Source organism: Megascapheus bottae, chromosome 18, assembly GCF_031878675.1.
Source record: "Megascapheus bottae isolate mThoBot1 chromosome 18, mThoBot2.hap1, whole genome shotgun sequence".
Classification (NCBI taxonomy): domain Eukaryota; kingdom Metazoa; phylum Chordata; class Mammalia; order Rodentia; family Geomyidae; genus Megascapheus; species Megascapheus bottae.
In genome coordinates this window covers 36,250,307-36,270,990 of record NC_143526.1, presented here as the reverse complement: position 1 = coordinate 36,270,990, position 20,684 = coordinate 36,250,307, and the positions used below count along the sequence as shown (strand labels likewise).

Sequence of the window (20,684 nt, the reverse complement as noted above, 5' to 3'; positions counted from 1 at the left end):
ATTTCTTCAGATGATAAATTGATTTCTATGTCTGTCCCTTAATATTTTATCCTCCACACTACTCCATTGTCTTAAATAGTAAATTATTGTTCCCTTCTCTTATTTTCTGAGTATAGCTTCTTATAATTTGTTGTATTATTTATCCTAGTATCAAATTTATACATAAAATTATTTTTTTCTTTGATGTCAAACCTATAGGGAATCCTGAAAATGGTTCAGTGTTCCTCCACATATTCTTCTACCAGGCTTATCAGTTGCCAAGACTTGGTCACATTTAATTTCTTTCCTCTTCAGATGGTTGTTGAACCATTTGAAGATGAGTTGTAAAAATCACTACTCTGGAAAACTTTTAGTTTATCATTGCTAAGGAAAAAAGAACCCTCTCACACAGACACAATGCAATCACATTCTGGAAACTATAAATTGATAAGATATTAGCATTTCATATAGAGCAAATAATTCAAATTTCTCCCCACTTGTACCAATCACATGTCCCTTAAGAGTTTGAAATATTTCATTCAAGACCCAACACTTTGCATTTGGCTGATGTAGATATCATGAAATTTTGTAAATAAAGAAATAAATTACTAAGTAATTGAGATACAATATAGTTTCTACACAGGTGATAAAGTCTGAAATTTGTTGTTCATAATTTTCTATTTCATTGAATTTGTGTTATTTATATGTCTATACATAAAAGTCCTTCTCACTGTCTCTCTGTCTCTCCTTTTCTATTTTAACATAGAGACACACATGTGTTTCTGTATGTGTGTGCATGTGCGTGGCAGTCCTAGGGCTTGAATTCAAGGCTTGGGAGCTGTCCCTGAGCCTTTTTGTTCACAGCTAATGCTCTACCATTTAAGCCCCAGCTCCACTTCTGGATTTCATTTGTTTATTTACTTTTATATATTTATTTGTTTGTTTTTGGATGTGCTTAACTGGGGATAAGAGTCTCGTGCCCTGGATGGTTTTGGACTGTAATTCTCAGATCTTAGCCTCCTAAGTAGCTAGGATTATGGGCATGTGCCACTGTCACCTAGCTTTATCGCATTTTTATTTAACCTATATTCCAGTAGTAGAGGTAAGTATTATAATTTTATAACATTCCTTAATAAAAAAAACACAAGGACTATCCTGAACATCATAACCCAAGATATGATAAGGACACCTGCTCAGTTATGTTCATCTCTGCACTATTCACAATAGCTAGGTGATGGAAACAATCTGCCCTACTGCAGATGAATAGATACAGAAAATGTGGTATATACATACAATGGAATTCTACATAGCTAACAGTCAAGATAAAATAATGGCATTTGCAGGGGGATGAATCTAGAGCAAATCATTTTGAGTGAGACAAGTCAAGACCAAAGGAACAAAAGGCTCATGGTATCCTTAATATGTGGCTAGTAGATCCAAACAGTACAGGAACAAGGACTCAATATTTGCATACCCAATGCTATGGACATGGTACTAGAAATATAAACACAACTACATTGACATAAAAATCTATGACTCTATAGACATAATGTTTAAGTACATGAATTAATATGTATCTATGACATATAAACCCTCAGCCTAATTTTAATCATGTTCTGAAATCTAAGTGCCAGTGATTGTATATAGAGATTCCCTTCTTGAATACTTGTTTGTTAAATACATCATTTGAAATATGATGTAAAAATCAATGTTAATAAATTCTTTAATTAAAAAAATAAAAAACACAACAGGTTGGGGAAACAGGAACAAAAACATGAGAACGGGGTATCGGTGTATAAGAACTAATGCACCCACTACCTGACAAATATAACTGTAACCCCTGTATACATTACCCCAACAATAAAAAATAATAATAAACAATAGAGATTTTTTTACCCTTCTCTTTATTAGGAAACAGAAGAAGTTCTTAAGTGCATTTCTTCTTTTAAAGAATTAAACCAATAGATTTGCCAGATTGTGGTGATCTGCATCTTTGGGGCTCTTGAATGGCATATAAACTATGTAAAATGCTTTTTCACAAAGATAACATTACATCAACTTGTCGTGAGTCAGTACTTTCCTGCAGAACTTCAGTATTTCTGTCCATGTATAATCATCTTTGATTCCGTACAATTAGTTTACATCCACTCTGCTGAGCCTTGGGCTAAGGACTGGGTACTCTCTTTTGTATCACTCAGTAAAGCAGTTGTTTCCTTCTAATATCAGTCTCATTCATTTCTTATTTATGTTATCCTTCATTATTTTTAAAGGACTCCATTCTAGAAGGATTTTTCCCATTATATTGTCTAGCTTGTTTTTTTTCACAATAGACAATTTATTTATCTCTATCTTATATTAAAGCACTTTACTGGGTCCTTTTATTAATTTTAGAAGTCTTTCAATTGATTCCCTTCAATATATTAAGTCACAATCACATTATCAACAAATGATGATGAATTGCTTTCCTTGCTAAGATGTATATCTCTTCTGTTTTGTGTCTTGCTGCACTGGTTAGATTTTAAATGCAAGTGACTTTTTCAGCATATCTGACAATGAGTGGCAGAGCTTTTTAGTTTGATACTGCTTTAGAAAAGGTCAACCAATCTCAGTCATCTACTGAAATCTCACCAAGTGAGTCCCTGTCTGTCCACTTACTTTGTTCCCAAAGAAGGTTGACATTTGCTGTTTCTACAGCATTCTCTTGAAAGCACTGAGGTTCTTAGGTTATACTCATTTTTGGTAAATGAGATGTTGCAGATCTAAACACAGAATTGTAACAGAATATGATGTGGGTTGGAGTCAGTTGTATTTAAACACAGCAGTCAAGTAGAACTTTGCTGGCAAAGACAGTGATAGCTTCCAAGGGTTGATATACCAAAGACTCCGAGCACAAAAGATACCAAGTGTGAAGGCCTTGATATAGGAGCTTATCTAGAAGGTTCTGGCAATAGAAGAGGTGATTTTTTTTCCCCAATATAACTGGAAAAGAAATTTAAAAGTGAAGGCTAAGTTCATTGGAGTTCATTGAAGAAATGTAGTTTTGTTTTGTTTCTGTTTTCCTTTTCACTTTTATGTGATACCTAGGTGCCAGAAGAAGGGTTTGAAAAGAAGGTTGTTACAACAATTGGCATATTTTTTAAATTTGATTTTTATGTTTTTCTGGCCACTGACAGTAAATTATTAGGGACAAAAATAAAAGAAAATTCGGAGAATAGAATGCAATTATAGTAATCACGAGATGCTGAGGGTTTGGCCTAGGGTTGTTGTCAAGAAAAGAAATTGTCAGGTTCTAGATATCTTGCACATGGAAGATATTTACATGGTATTATTAACAAGAGAAGGACCATGATTGAGGAGAAATTGGTCTCAACCATAGTTAACACTCAATGAAAGCCAATTCAACTTCTTGTAAATGTTGGAAAAGAGGCTAGAAAGCTGTAACTCTCATTCACAAATTAATAATAATAATAATAATGTAGCTGACTTCTTTAGTTGAATTGTCCTGGTTGCTTTGTGATCATATTTCTCTCTCTCTCTAAATTTCTTCACATGATTCATTATCCTTCCATGTATCACGAACAATTCAGTCACAGGAGAAAGGTCTCCTAGGACCCCAAAGAAATTCATCTGCTTCAGTAGCATGCGAATTATGGGTAAACCAAGAGGATGCCTCTATGGAATATCTATAGACACGTTATCCCACTTTACAGGACACTCCTCACAGGACACTCTGTGACCTGCTCTTCTCAGAACCCTTCCTGGAAAGATTTCCTCTTTCTCACCTCATTGTGTTTTTTGTTGTTGTTATTTTATTTATTAATTGTTTTGTTTTGTTTATTTATTTTTGTTTTCTGTCTTTTCCAGCTTGGTTCTAAGTTTTCACTACTTGGAAGCCCCATCACAATGAAATTCGCATTGGCTGAACTGTAGTCACTCAGGAAATATCTGATTCACAAGTGTACAAAAGGCAGACAGACAGGCCACATAGCTAGTGTGAAACCAAGCAAAGATGTGCAACAGGTAGACATGCTTCTCTCCCTACTTCCTCCTGTCCTCTGAGAGCTTTTGATAAGGCAAATAGTGAAGTAAAGCAGAATTCCCAGAACCTTGAAATCACTAAGACATATCATGGTGAATTTCAGTTTCACAGTGCGAGGTGACCTTTAATGTGGGGAATGAAATTGCAAAGCTAGAGTCTTTGGGGGAATACAAAACACACAACTGTTTCTCAATTCATCTTACCCAATAACACCAAGCACTGCTCATTGTCTTTTTGTATTGCAATCTGTGCATAGTGGGGAGGATAGATCATGGCTTTTTAAGAAGAGAAAGAACACTCGAAATTATTCAGTCCAAGACTCTCATTTCCTTGGCAGCTTTCTAGAGGTCTCTTTCATATGCCATAAAATTCGCCCATTTTAAGTGTATAATTCAGTGGTTTCCAGTAAATGTGCAATAGTTGTGCAGCTACCATCACAAAACCATATCAGAATGTCTCTACCACAGCGTAAAATCACTTAACAATGCTACTATGAACAATTGTGTATTTCTTTGTGATGATGCATGTCTTGCATAGACATCCAGGAGTAGAATGGCTGGATGAATGGTAGAGTAATATTTACTAAAGAACCACCATACTGTTTTACAAAGTGACTGTCACTTGTTACCTTCCCAACAAAAAAGATATGAAGAGTCCAGTATTTCCATTTGCACCAACTCCTGTTTTCTATCTTTTAACTGATGGACATTCTAACAGAGAAATGTAGTGGTTTCTTATGGCTATTTTAATTTACATTTTCCTAATGATTGATAGTGTTGACCATCTTTTCAATAGCTTATTTGCCATTTGTGTGTCATCTCTAATAAAATTTCTAGGCAAATATTTGTGTATGTGTGCATGCACGCACACACACACATGTGCGTGTTGGTACTAGGGTTTGAAATCAGTACCTCCCATTTTTCCTTGGATTTATCACTGAGAGCTGATGCTCTATCATTTGAACACCTCCAATCTAGCTTGTGGATTGGACTTGGAATCTCCAGGACTTTTCTGATTGAACTGTGACTTTGAACTGTGGTTTTCAGATCTATTTCCTGAGCAGCTAAAATAACAGGCATGAGCCACAAGCACCTGGCAGATACTTCACAAATTTTATCTTTTGCAGTCTTACTGCGTTGTAGTGTGTTCTTATAGATATTGGACATAAGTTTTTATCATATAAATTATTTAGAAGTATTTTGCTCACTATATGCTCCTATTTTAATTTGTTTAACCATGTTTCTGAAGCCTAGATTTTCAATGCAATTCAGTCAGTTTGTGTTTTTTTCACTGGTAGCTTGTTCTTTGGGCATTTTATCTTTATACATTTTTTCCAGTTGCAAGGTCATCAAGATTTTGTGTGTTTATTCCTAGAAGTTTTATGGCATAAGTTCTTGTGTTTAGGATAATGATCCCTTTTCTATTAGTTCCTATGTATAGGATGAATTTAAATCTAGCTTTTTTTGCATGGGGTATTCAATTTGCTCAACACTATTTCTTGAAATGATGATTCTGCTGCTGCTGAATTGTCTCAGCAACTTTGTCAAGAATCTCAATGCACTTTCATTGATCTATATGTCTATTCTTCTGCCAGCCTATCATGGTATCGATTTTCAGAATTTATAAGAAAAGGGACAGTGCAAGTCCTAAAACTTCCTTTATATAATTAAAATCACTTTAGATCTATTAGGGGCACTTACATTTCTTCATCCGTTTTAGGATCAAATCATTAGAGTTTTTCAGTTCCTGTGGTTCTGACACCTAAAATCATACCCAGTGGCTGGAAGGGAAGGGAAGATGTGGAGAATCACAAGATAGAAGCCAACAGGATAAAAAGTTATCATTACCCCATTTCATTCATCTGGGTGTGGTGGTACATGCCTTCCACCTAGAAGATACCAGAAGGACTGTGATCTGAAACCAGTCTTAGGGAAAACAACAACAACAACAACAACAAAAACCATGAGAACTACCTGAAAAGTTAAGCAAGAAAGGGATAGAGGTATGGTTGAGGTAATGTATACCTTGCAAGTGTGAAGCCCTGAGTTCAAATACTGCCCAAAATACGTAAGTAAATCTACAGACAACTTTGGGGAGAACTGTTATTTTAGCAATATCGACTGTTCCAATTCATGAACATGGAATGTCTTTTCATTTATTTATGTCCTTTCCAATTTATTTTTTTAATTTACAAGCCTTTTATTTCTGTTGAATTTATTTCTAAGTAGTTTTTATTGTATTGAGTGGAATCATATTTAACTTTATTTCCATATTGCTTTTTCAGTGAGAAAATATAATTTATATTTATGTACTATTTTATTCTGTAAGTGTGTGTGTGTGTGTGTGTGTGTGTGTGTGTGTGTAAACCTTTTTAGAGTTGGCCACCTAGAAGAATATAAGATCATAGCATCTGCAAATAAGTCTTAATTCTTCCTTTTTGACCTTGTTTATTAAGTGATTTCATTAATTAGTTTTAACTGATTTCAATGGCTAGAATCTCCTGTATGGTATTTGTCAGATATCCATGTGTGGATCCTGATTTCAGAGAAAAAGATTTTAATTTAGTCTCTTATCTTTGAGTTTGATGATGTTATTTATGTGTGTGGGGTTTTTTTTTTGCCAGTTCTGGGACTTGAACTCAGGACCTGGGCATTGTCCTTGGACATGTTTTGCTCAAGGCTAGCAGTCTGCCACTTGAGCTGCATCACTTCTGGCTTTTTCTGTGTATGTGGTTCCAGGGAATTGAACCCAGGGCTTTGTGCATGCTAGGTGAGCATTCTACCACTAGGCCAAACTCCTGGCCCCTCTAAGTTTTATGGATAGTTTTTTGTCAGGCTGAGGAAGTTTTTATTGCTACTTTTCTTCCTACCCTATATCAGTTCTTTTAATTTGTCAAATGGAGATGGTATCTTCCTCTCAGAGTTGCTATGAAAGCTATATAGAATAATGGATGGAATGAATTTAACATGATACTTGATGATTGGTCAATAAACATTGACCAATTGGTGAACCACCATTGCAGTACACAGTAGTAAGACCTACAATAGAAATTGAGTTGAAGAGATATGAAACCAAAGGAAAAAGAAGCTGGTTCTGGGTTGCCAGTCAGGATATGTTCCTCAGAAAGTTGATGTTTGGCCCAGGTTTAATTAGATGAAGAATTCTTATTCTGAAGAAGAAGAGAAAAGATACTGTGGGCAAATGGAGCAGAAATATGAGGATGATTGAAAGTTTGGTATGAATTAATATGAGTGGAAACTAAATTAATTTTATGAATTTTTGATTGATTTAGGTCTTTAATAAATAGTGAACAACTTTTATATATTTATTGTGGTATTAAAAGCAATGTTCAAATAACAGGATCCTAGCTCTTATGAACTTCACAGTCTATTTAGAGGCAGTTGGCATGTCAGTAAACAAATCAGACAAAAGGATTCTATTGTGACAAAAAAAATCCCTAAGGAAGAAATCAAAGAAATGACTCAAAACATGATAGACATATAGTTATGATAAAGCAGTAATTATGAATTAATGCCTTGGTGGACTTGAAATAACCCAAATAAATGATTTTAAGGGACTGAGAATGCTGGAAGGGGAATGCTCTTGTTAGGTAGAAAAGTATAAATACTCCAGTATTTATAGTAGATTTTTTACTTCCTAGTTATATAGGAGAACCATTTAGAGAACATTAGAGAAAACATTTGGTTCCGTGTGAAGTCCCATTCTCAATAGATTCTGATTCATTTGGTCTAAAATGGGGTCAGGGGATAAGCATTTTTTAAAGTCCCGTGTGGGGGTGCATAATTTGTATTTACAGTTAAAAACTGCAGAGTTTGGGTCACCTTTAAGATTCTAAGCTGATAGTTTTGGATCCTCACTTGAAGAACCAGTGGTGGAGGAGCCGTATTTGACTGATGAAAGGTTATTATTGCCACAGCTCCAGGAGGCTGGGGCCAAAAGAGGAACCACACCTCGCTAAAACAGATCTCTGATATTGTGCACGTCTCACACCTGTTGGGACTTTGAATGGCATACTGTGGTTGCCCATGCAGATCCTCTCCTTTGGGCGCCATATGTTTTCACGCAAATGGTTCTCAGATGTGACCTGCTTTGGAGGACTTCCCTGAGATATGCAGCCTCCTTGTCTGGCTCACACATTTACAACCTTTAACAAAGAATGCATTGCTACTCCATGTTCAAAAGCATGTGGCTGGAGATGAGACCAACTATGGGGTACCATCAATTCTCCAGTGCTACCTTTAGGATCTGGCTGAGATCACACCCTTGCTTGCTTTCATTACCTTGGCTCTCCTGCTTGTTTTATTTCCTTACTGCTTTTCTCCTGGGACCTTTTACTTCCTCTGTACATTGTTACAATGAAACCTGGCTTGTTTTCCTCTTTCTGTAAAATCCTCTTTCCAGAAGTGCAGGAATCAGAATGTATATCTATCTGGACCTGGGACAGCTTTCACCTGAGAAGTGAAGCCTACACTCCATCTGTCATTTGAAGGCAGCATTGCAAAGGGGTACTGCCTCTGGCTGGAAACATCCTCCTTGGAGATGCAAAGCAAGCCACCGGAATTGTTAATGGCCCTAATAGGTCCCTGTTTCTGCTAGTTGAAATCTGGTCAGAGAACCACCAGTCATAATCAACGGGCATTCCTTTCCTAATGTGTATCCTCCAAGGAAAAGAACCTTACACAAATCCCAAGCACTCTTTCTTCTCGCTCCTTCTTTTAATCATAGTTCACTGATCTTTGAGAGAGGCTGGATCTACTGGCAAAGAGATTTTATCTGACAAACGTTTTCAGTGTTCAGGCTATAGTTGCAGATTTGTGTCTAAATGGCCAAGCTGCAGATGCAGTGGGCCAGAGGGAGTTGCTGAGTGTGCTTCCACACAATAATCCCCAAATGAATGTGAACCATATGTTGACGATGCAGTTTAACCAAAAAAAAGGAAAAAAATTCTGTTTTAGTCTTTTGTTGTTTCCTCTGAGGCTGGTTAAAATAGAGCTAAGCGGTTTAGGCCACCAAGTTAAAAAAAATTTTTAAAGGTATTTACATGGTCCTTCATAGATTGTGTTACGTATGGGAAAAATTAAAGCCATAAAAAAGAAAGAACCAATGTGGAAGTGTGAAGGAAAAGAGTTTGAGTTTCTGCTGCTGTTTGCTGCTAGAGTTGGATTCTCGGGTCATGTAGCCAGACATCATAATCTCTAATCTGGCTACTGTGATTAAATAGACAAATAGATCTTTTTTTTCTGTTAGATTTTTGGGTTTTGGAATCATTGTAAGACAAATGTTCTACCACTTGAGCCACAAACCCAGCTCTTTTTGCTTTCAATTTTGTTTGCTTTAGTTGCTTGCCAGGGTGTCAGCCATAAACTATAATCCTCGCACTTTCACCTCCCACGGAGCTGGAAATACAGGCATATGTCACCCCACCCACCCACCCACCACGGTAACACTTGTGTGGATCCTGTTCCTTCATCCACGTGTCTTGGCAACATTCAGACATAAAGGAATCCTATCTGCCTGGCTTTCTACACCTACAGAAATCTTATGTATGTCATGGGTAGTTTTTAGGTCCTCCTTGATCTGCCTGATCACAAAAAGGCCACAAGGAAGATTTAAAATTATCCCAAAAGGGAGACACCAATTCCAGGAATTCCCCCAAACCTCTGTGATCTCAATGTAGTGGGAAAGGATGATAGAAAAGATTCAAGGTAGGATGGATGAGCGGGCCGACTGAGATACCAGCACAGAGGTTTTGTCATGTGGGCTGCACTCAGCCAAAACAGGGATTAGGAAAAGACTAGGTCTTAGGGGAAAGTAGGCAGAGATGCATATAAGTCAATGGGCATGTGCAGTGGGCTTCTACTAATTTCCAACCATATTTTCCATTCATTCCTATGTGTCATATGCTCTCATGCCCATCTCTTTGTCCTTTGCATGGCTAACTATCTCCACAGTCAGTTAAATCCAGGGAATATTTAACATATCAAGCAAATAATCTGTTCTTGGGGGGAGTCTTTTGTAGCCCTTCTTTTCTTGAATTTTTAAAAATCTATCTTTGGGGCTGGGAGTTTGGCCTAGTGGTTGATTGCTTGCCTCGCATACATGAAAACCCAAGTTTGATTCCTTGATACCCCATACTGAGAAAAAGCCAGAAGTGGTGCTATGGCTTAAGTGGTAGGATAATAGCCTTGAGGGGAAAAAAAAAATCCAAGGGCAGTGCTCAGGCCCTGAGCTCAAGCCCAGGACTACCAAAAAAATAATTAAATCTATGCTTTTATATCTTTACCCAAATTGTATCATTGTATCTCTCCTCTATGTGTGTATGTGTATGTGTGTGTGAACGTGCATGCATGTGGATGTGCCTGTGGTAGGGCTTGAACCCAAGGCCTTATGTTTTCTCTTGGCTTTTTCACGCAAGTCTGAGTCACTATTACTGTTTGAGCCACACCTTCTATTTTTTGGCTTTTTGCTAGTTAATCAGAGGTAAGTCTCTTGAATTTGTCTGTCCAGGCTGACTTTTTCAGATCTCAGACTCCTAAGTAGCTAGGATTGCAAGTGTGAGCCATGAGTGCCCACACGTCTTTGCATGGATCTATTTCAATCATGTGCAAGTTCACAGCACATTCACATGATTGATTTGGGGCTCTTGCTATGACTCACTCCTTGTGAGTACTCTTTAAGCATTGTCCTTATGTCTTAGATCATGGGTCTCAGAAATCTTCACAATAAAAGTTTCTAAAAGGGCATTTGTTCAAAAGAAGTACATAGTAAGGCACTTGAAGAGATGAGGTGCCCAATTTTAAAACCATTTTAGACCAACCTTTGACGTACCATTGATGTTCAATAAAGGTTCAGTCATCTCTGCACACACAGGATCACCTTTCTTGCATGGTTCTAACTTGAAGGAATGATAGGAGACCAGTAGACAAGAGCTCCAAGGAATCCCTCTCAGTTTGCCTTGAGTCAAAGTTCCTGCATGCAGGCAGAGTTGGCTTTGTGTCCTTGCTTTCTACTTTAAATCAATCCAGTTTGATTCACTTCAACATGCATTCATCAATCACCTGCTTCATATCAGGCATCTTGTGGGACATCATGTATGTTTGGAAAGTGATTCCAAGATAATTAACCTACCTGGCACAGACTACCCACTGAGACATTGAGCTGCTCCGACTCATGTTGCTACAAAACCAACCAATAGTGATTGATAAGATGTAAAAAAAAAAAAACAACAGCAGAGCAACAACTCTTCCTGACTGGACAGATCTATGTAGGCTTCAGAAAGGAAGTCAAAGTTGGGGAAGGCTGAGCCTTTAAGGAAAGACTTTCATAGGCAGATGTGGACAGGATTGGCGAGTACTTCAGGCAGAGGCAACATGACATGATGGCGTGGGGGAAAGCTGGATTGCTAGAGGCATCACCAGAAGATGTCAAATGAAGGCTGCAAGGTAGGCAAAGGGCTCCACCTGTCAGGCTGGGTTTACCAAAGACAATGTGGACAATGGAGAAGCTGTGGTAGTTTTTGAGCAAGGACAGGGTTATATGATGAAAGAAATTAATGGACAGACTAACTGATCAAATAAATGAGAGACAAAAACTCTGGTGAAGGCAGATGAGAAGTGGATAGTGGCCAACCTTGATAGTGAGAGGGGAGAAGCAGATGACACTGCTGAGGTCAAGTCCAGTCTACAGGGCTGGTTTATTAATGGTGCGGAGTGAGAACAAGGGAGATACCAACTGAAACCATGAACCCTTTATTGAGAATTAGCCAACACGACAGATAGGGATTTACCGGTTCCTAGGGATTGGGATGCAGCTGAATTTTGGACATGTTTGGTGTGACCTCTTCATGAAGACAGGTTCCTCCAAAGTATTAATGATTTGAACATCTGAGTCACTGTAGACAGGAAGTGATCATGATGTGTCCACAACTCCCACGAGGGGACTTGTGCTGACCATAAGCACAAGATTGCTCATTCCACCACAGAGGGGCTCATCCATCTCTCCTCTTTCCTGTCCAGTGTTTACCAGCTAGTTGTCAAAGAGGAGAGACTTCAGAAGTCCCGGAGGGCAGCTGACATTGTGGAGTGTTTCTCAGTACCTGTAAGCTACAGGAATGCCTCCAACCTTGACTCTCTGCACTACTTCGCTGCTGAGCTCAAGCCGGCCAACCTGCCTGTCACCCAGCCATTCACAGTGGGTGACAACAAGACCTACAATGGCTACTGGAACCCTCCCCTGTCCCCACTGAAAAGCTACAGCATCTACTTCCAGGCACTCAGCAAAGCAAATGGAGTAAGTATGGCCACGTGGAAGCCATTGTTTGCCTTGTCGGGATTTTCCAGGTCTCAAACTGAGACTCATTTAAATCTATCCTCATGCCTTTGGTGGTGCTTTAAATAAGATTTTGTTAGTCTGCTTTGGTGGTGTTGGGTTTGAACTGAGGGCCTGTTGTTTGCCATACAGGTGCTCTACCAGTGAGTCACACTTCAAGCTCTGAGTTTTGTTTTTGCTGGTTGTTTTGTATTGGTGGTACATGGGTTTGTGGTATTTGTGCTTGCTTGGCTTACTTGACCCATGCCCCCTGCCCTGTTTATTGCTAGGTATTTTAGTAATGGAGTCTAGCAGACTTCTATCCACACTGATTTCAAACCACCCATCTTTGGTCCAAGCCTACTGAATAGGTAGAATTATAGGTATCATCCAGTGTCACCTAACTCACTGGTGACTTTTTTTAGAGTAGTGTTTTATTTCCTCCCTGGCACATGCCTGGACTGTATTCCACCTATTTTCAGTTTCCTCTAGTTGCTGGAATCAGGTTCATGAAACCAGACCCAGCCTTTCTCTTAGATTTTTCTGCCTGGGCTGGTCAGGATCCTCCCCACCCCCAATGTCTCTTATAATGAAAAATTTCTTTCTAGGCTGACCTCAAATTCCAATCTTTCCATTTTCAGATCTCAACTTGCTGGGATTACAAGCACAAACTACCAATGTTTGGCCTATTTTTTTGCTTTTAAATATAGCTCTACCTCATTATTTGTTTATTGTTAGTGGCTGCATTGGTGTCTGAGAATAACATTGAGCACTTTTGCCAAACTCTGGCAAAACACCTAAGACATTTACTATATGGCTCTTTCTGAAGAAAAGTTTGAAGACTCCTATAACAGTGTATAGAGAAGACATTGTGCTGGAATAATGCATATGGCCTTATCTGTGATAGTAATAACTATGAATGTGCTATCTGGATGCACTAGCTGATCTGGGAATGTTATTTCTTTTATCACGACCATTAGCCACACATTTAAAGATCATTGTTATCTCAAAACATAAGGGAACTATTTTGGTGTCACCGACCTCTTTGGTCAAGAAACAGTGTTAGTCATCACATCACACGATCTTAGGGCTAGAACAGATCTTAAAAGCCATGCAGTGCCTAACTTTTCCCCACATGCACATATTATATTGATTGCTTCAGTCAGTCTTACTGCCTGACTCACATCTAACCAGTGTTAGTGATGAAATAACAGAGAAATCACCTTACTGATTTTAGTTTTTGGAGGGAGGAATGGTTGTCTGTGACTCTAAGAAATCTATGTGAAATGTTGATTGAAATAGCTCTTAGATTTTTTTGCTTCTATCCATTGGATCATTTATATTCTTAAGGTCCCATAGAGCCATGAAAACATGTTCTTGGTTGCTGTACTTGGTTTTTAATATCATCTGGTCTTTCCTACCTTCACTTATGGTCTTTTACAAACGTACTCATCTGGTCTGTGCTGCCGGTTATTATTTGTCATCTAGGGTGCTTTAATGGACATACTCCAGGTTTCCCTTATTCCAAACCAACACATAATGAACTCTGTCATATGCTAAGTCCTGTGATTCATACTGGGAGTATTATGTGCCACTACATGAGCTTGTAGGAACATAAGATTCCTGACATGTAAGCTGGGCATAATCCTAACTACTCAGGAGGCTGAGATCTGAGGATCCAAGTTCAAAGCCAGCCCGGTCACAAAAGAACATGAGATTCTTATCTCCAACTAATCACTAGAAAATGGGAAGTGGGGTTGTGGCTCAAGGGGTAGGGCAGTAGTCTTGAGCTGAAGAGCTCAGGGACAATGTCCAGGCCCAGAGTTCAAGCCCCATGACTGACAACAACAAAAAAAGAATTATCTGCTGGATATGAACAAGCAAGAAACTGATTAGTAAAGGAAAGCTAAGGCAAAAAAAAAAGACTTGGCAAAGTGTGTTGAGAATGTCCTGGGTTGGCTCTTGGTAGTCAAGATAGAGATTAGAGTGTTGGTAGGAGCTGTTGCCTGGGGTTGACAAGCAACTTGGGTGGAAGAACAAATTAACATTTCAGAATATTGCCATGCCCATTGAAATTCCACTTTGGTATTTCCACTCTGCGTTTATTACTGACTCAGGTAACACTCCTCACAGAAAGTCTAAAGTTACAAAGAGGAAGCTGCCAAACTCTCCTACACCTGTCCATCTGGCCCTCCCTCTGCAGGCAATGCTGATGAACTAGGTAGGAAGACATAAAGACAGGGAGATGCATCTGGAGGCCCAACTTCTCCTCAGATCTCTACATTCCACACTAACCCTTGCATCACTTCAGCACAAGGTGTGGCTTTCCGGTCCTTGGTACATATCCAGAAATACATTTGGAATCCCAAACTGGGTAGACACAGAAGGACCTGTGTTCCATTTACCATCTGCCATTGTCCCACCCAGAATCTCATAAAACCTAGAGCACAAATGAGACCATGAAATGTACCCAGATATCACAACCCAGGTCACCTCTTCAAAATTGCAAGAGTTCCCCTACAGGAAAAGGGAAATCAGATACCCTGGAACTGCCTTGTCTTAGAAGTATTTTCTCTGAGGCTTCTAGGATAAATAAACCAGCCCACGTAGTTGCTTACTCCATCTATCCTCCATTATGTATACTTCCAACTTGAAACGAGGGTTTTCAATAATGAGGTAGGAAGGCAATTGGGTGAATGTTTAAACAAAATTTCTAGAGTGCAGTTGGCCTTACAAGAAAAGAGAGGAAAAATCAATTGGGTCTAGGCTCTTAAAGTGTTGCATTTTTCTGGCAAGGGAAAAGAAAAAGAAACCCTATCCCTTGCTTGAAATGACTGTATTTGGTATTAAATTTTACTGAATAGAATTGGGTAATAAGGTCATAGAAGCAAAAAAGCCATCCACAAATCTCACCCTGCCCATTCTCACATTTCTCCATATCACAGAGGGCATCAAACAATTTACTTAAGTGCAGAAGTTTGGTAAGAGAAGAGTTTGCCAGTCACAAAAATCCCTCATCAGCCATGTCTGTTGCCCTTGTCTGACAATATCAAGAAGATATTGTCAAGACCCACAGACTCCTGGCTTTCAATAAATCATCCAAAGAGCAATTGACGAAGCAATCAATGAAAATGAAGAAATCAAAGATGGAGAAATAGGGAATATAAAAAAGACCTACATAATGAACATGAAACTAATTAACCATTGGCTTAATGCTACCAAATTGTTTTAAACATGTTATACAACAGAAGGTTAATGTAAAATATAATTACTTAAAGAGAATATGCATAATGTAAAAATTAACAATGGTAATGTGGGCCTGTAAAAAAACTGAGAAGGAGTTGGAGGACTGAAGCATGTAAACAGATTTTTGCTAATTTCTTCATATTAGACAGAGGGAATAAAGGCAGTTTTATTTTTGATACTGAGTAACTTTAAAGTGTGTGTTTTCAGCATGCAGTCAGCCTTCCAAATTGCCTGAGCAAAGCCCGACAGTACCAATCTACCAAGAAAGAATAAAGGAAGCTTCAAGGAAATGTGAGAATCGACAATGCTAAAGCAACAACAACAAAAAAAAACCCAAACCAACAACTAAATTTGACGACAAAAATAAGAAAACAAACAAAATCAAAGAAAGTGGCCTTCTTATAGTTATAGTAGCTCACATCAAGTAAAAACCCAAATTCAGCAAACCAAACCACTAAAAGATTAAAAACATCCTAGTTACAAGGGAGGCAGACATGAGAGGATTGTTGTTGGAGGCTAGCCCTGACTCACAGGAATGAGAGTCAGTCTGAAAAACAAGCTTAGTGTGGTGATGTGTTCTTGTAATCCTGGCAATTCAAGAGGCATAGGGGAGGAGGATGACAGTTGGGGAAATACCATTTAGAACCTATGTGAAAGATAACTTTTACAAAGGTGGATGATATGGCTCATATATTAGATCACTTACCTAGCAAGTACAAGACCCTCGAGCTCACACTCCATTACTGTGGGGAAAAAAAATGTCGGATGGGGTAAGGTTCTGTAAAACTAAAACTGATGAGAAGAAAACAAAAATGACCACTGATTTTTAGGATGGTTGTGGGCCAAGTTGAATAATTTACTGTGAACCAATTTCACTCCCTCCTACCCTACATGCGTGCTCCACTCAAGATAAGAGAAATTAGGATCCAAATATCTTTATTCTGTGGCTATTAGGGCAATTTGTCAGCTTAGCAGAGTGTCCATAAATTTAGCTTTTACATTCATACTGCCTACATACAAAACTCTGGTGGCTGTGTAATTTTAATTAAGCTATTAAAAGAATTAGATATGCTTGATTAATTAAAAGGAGATATATCAAATGCACACTATGTGACAGAAAGGCACTTTGCTAAGTTCTGAAACTACAACACAAGGCCAGACACACAAAACTACAACCTAGTGGGAGTGAAGGGAGAGATCAAAAATAAGCGAATGATAAGTGAAATAATATATCAAACAATTAATTACTAGATTTAGAGGTGCAGAAGACAACTCTTGGCATGAGGACAGAGAGGTTTTCCAAACTCTATTGTGATCAGTGAATGGGAGGAATTTTTTTCTGGCCCCATGAAAACCTTAGAGAATTTAAATAAGATGTGCATGAAAAAATAATGGTGCTCAGAGTCTTTGAGGGGTCATTTTCATGAAGAAGGAGTTGTCCACAGGCACTTGTGATAGAAATTTGTGTCTGATTCATGATCTGCTATTTTCCCATTGATATTTCTTCCTTTAGGTGACGGGACAGTCTATGTCGGGTGGGGGGATCCCCTGGTGCTGAATGCCTAGCACCTTACCAATCAACCATTTGTTTTGGATCTAGCGCTTGATACATCTATAGCACCTTAGAGTGGGAAGGGCTTGAAGTATCATCTAATCTAGACCAGAAGGGAAAAAGAGAAAGGGACTCTCCAATAAAACCTCCTCAGCAGAGCTTCAGCTTGATTACAGCAATTCTCTGGAGTGAAAGGAAGTTGATTCCTTTGTAGAGTAGGTAAAATTATTAGAACTTTTTTTTTCTCATAGATAAAGCCAAATTCAGTCTTCTTAATGTTCTTTCTCCCTTGGGCACTTTTTATTGATTTGAACAAATCAAATCTCCCTGTCAACCTTTCAGAAAGAAATATGACAGCACCGACTACCCAGCCTCGGCCACCCATGTCATTTCATTGATATTTAACATGCACTTCCTTTTATTCCTCACACAGTATCATTTCTATGATCACAAGATCTCTTTCATCCTGTTCTCCCTGTTATATGATAGATAAGCTCCTTTCTTACACTATTCCCTCTAAAAAGAATTCTCCCGAAACCTACCACTGTGTTTCAAATACAGTTAAGCCATGCCAAGTGCGTCTTAACTACTCCTGTCTTGGCTACTTCCTAAGACATCATCTCACAAACTTCCAAGATGTGTTTTGTTTTGTTTTGTTTTTCTCACTTGGGAGTCTTGGTGAAAGTTGTGATTTTTATCTGGATCTCTCTTTACTTCATCCTTTAGAGAGCTAGAACCTTGTCATTTTTTAGTTGTCAGTTTTAATATCCCATTCTCTGAGAACTTTGTAATATTGCCTCAGATCCCACATCAGTACTCACCCATTTTCCATATACCACCAGATGAATGTTAAACAGACATGTCTCAAGTACAACATGCTTCTTTTTGTTGCGTTGTGCTGTACAAGAGTTAAACAGACAACTAAAAAACGATAAGGTTCTAGTTTATTTATTGCTGAATCCTCGTGCTGTATTCAGTTAATGAATACATTTTTTCACATTGTAAGGTTCATTGTGTGGTATATTAACTGTCTAGTATATTATAGACATTCTAATAGTTTGATGGGTGACAATGAACAAATGAATGGAGGTAAATCAGCTAAGTGTCAATGTCTTCCTCCATAACCTGAAATTGTGATCTGTTCTTCACACAGAAATTTCAAAGACTAAATAAGATAGGATCTTGATTTTTTTTAAAGGCATCAAGTAAGTATCGGTACATTTTGAATTTTCCCTTCAGTGAGAAATGAGAGTTGTGTTTCGGAGCCATTTTGCCATAGACAGATGAACCTTAAAGGAACTTCCTTTCATCATAGTAGTAAGAATATCCACCCAGATGTCTCATTTCCCAAGCTCCAGGCTCCTGGACAGCCTTGATTTCCTCCAGATCTTCTAAATGGTACCCAGAGTAGCTGTCTCCGTGGTAAACAGTGGGAGGTGCAGTTTTGCATTGTTTTATCTCCCTCTTCCCAGAATGAGGTCTGCTGAATCTACTGTTCTCTGCATCCCCGCCACCATTAGCCATGATTGTGAAGTTGAAAAGGACCATAATTAACGGTTGGATGCAAAACAAGTGTGGTGAATACATGCAAATATCCATCAGAAGCCACCTTTTGTTGGGCAATGCTGTTATGCATGTTCTATTTATAGCGAGAGAAAACTCTTTCCTTGCCATATCTTTTTCACCATGCAGGGGCACATTTAACCTGGATGATGGCTCTGCCAATTGTTGAGCTAAATAAGAGAAATGAGCAGTGGAAGGGTGATTGTTCTTTTTCTCAGACTTCCTCTTCCAGCTCCTGAACTCAATTGCCTCTTGAAAGCAGTTGGAAGCCAGATACGAAAGAATAGGGCGCCATGTTAGCAGGATAATCACTTTGTAATAATTGGGATCATCTAGGTAGGGCTGGGTTAGGCAAAATTCTCTACATCTGAATGAACTAGCAGCAATTATATTTAGTTTTGTCCACGTACTGTGAAAAGAATGCTTGCACATTGGGGGAGTTTTCTGTGATGAAGTGGGATGGGAACAACTGGAGCTGAGCATCAAACAGACTTTGTTTTGAATTATGGATATTCTCAAAGAGCTCAATATGTACATATTGTTATTGATGACCTCTGTCTCATAAACTTCATGGAAAGTAATAGAGACCATGCGTATATAAGCATTACAGTTGTAGAATTTATTCTGTTTTCCTTGTTGCTGTTTTTCTTTCCCAAGGGAGGGTGGGTGAGAGCATCTTTAATTGGCATGTCACATCTTACCCATGAAGCAGCATACCTTCCCGAATCTGGGGAACCTCAAGACTCACATCTGCACCCCAGATGTTGACATGCACATGACCCGCTCCCTACCTCTTAGATTAACTTTTCACAAACGGTTGCAAGCCTACCATCTGTTCCTATTGAATCACTGACACAATTAAATCCTCTGGTTAGAAAGTTGCCTTTCTCATCCCATTTCCTGATTCTCTGACTAGACAGGTGTCACATCCAAATGTCACAGCAAACCATAGACTGAAGATAGGTGAGGTACTCACATAGAAGGATTCAAGTCAAGACCACATACGTGATCAGAAGGCACTTTGCAGCTTGGGATAGCTCGTCGCATCATGAATTTAAGCTTTTTTTTTCTTGATGGAATCGAAAAACTTCTACATTGTTTAGGATAGACTAGATTGTAGTATGCTGCTAAACAACAAAATCTCAATAGATGACCAGAAAAAATATGTATATAGATACATGAATATGTATATTTAAATGTGTGTATATATTTAAATTCATGGGCTTCAGAATTATGTCTAACATTCATTCATTAAATGAACTGAGTTCTTGTCAGTTTTCCCATGTGAGACATAGGTATTTAATGTATCTTCCCTAAAGCCATGGGAACACTTGCAAGGAGTACATAATCATTTCAGCAGAAATGACCTGCTTGTCAGTATTAGAAAGAGAATGGTTCATCATGCCATAATTGCCAAATATGGAAAGAAAGAAACATCAATGTTACACACGGGGCCTAAAAGTTTCCACTCAAGGCACATACAACTTTCATGATCCGTTGGCCAACACGAGTCTTGTGGCCATAGTTTCCTTCAAAGAGAATGGGACAGAACCTTCTGAAGAAAGAACGGGCTTGAGAACAATCCTCAAGACTCCCGTACCTGTAAACAATGATTCCAAAGCTTTGCCTTCAAATTCCCATGGTACCCATGCATAAAGCACATATGTAGTTCTTGCTTCAAAACTGAGGACTTTCTGTTAGTGGGTACCTGCTATGTCTCAGACACACCCACCCCTCTTACAGTGCTTGGTCTCAGCAAGTGACTCTTTTCCTGTCAGTAGTTAGATGGACTGCTAGAAGCCCTCCTGGGGAATCTCACAAAGTCAGTTACTTCATCCTGAAGCTTCAGGTCTTCCTCTTGGTTCCCACTGAGTTTTGGAAAAGGGAAGTCTGGGATTCACTATCCATTGCTCCTCTGTGCTTTGGATACTTTCTTGCAGTTCTTAGTTTGGCCTCACCCACCAGTAGTCCGAATCC

The 20,684-nt window shown here is 38.7% G+C and overlaps 1 protein-coding gene across 1 annotated transcript in view; it reads left to right on the top strand.

The window, feature by feature from the left end:
* The window catches only part of Ptprt (protein tyrosine phosphatase receptor type T), a 679,440-nt gene that overhangs the window by 460,184 nt on the left and 198,572 nt on the right, over positions 1 to 20,684 (top strand). The window contains exon 11 of the mRNA XM_090352716.1: positions 12,055 to 12,328. Coding sequence (XP_090208842.1) covers positions 12,055 to 12,328 — 274 coding nt within the window. The remainder of the gene's footprint in view (positions 1 to 12,054; positions 12,329 to 20,684) is intronic.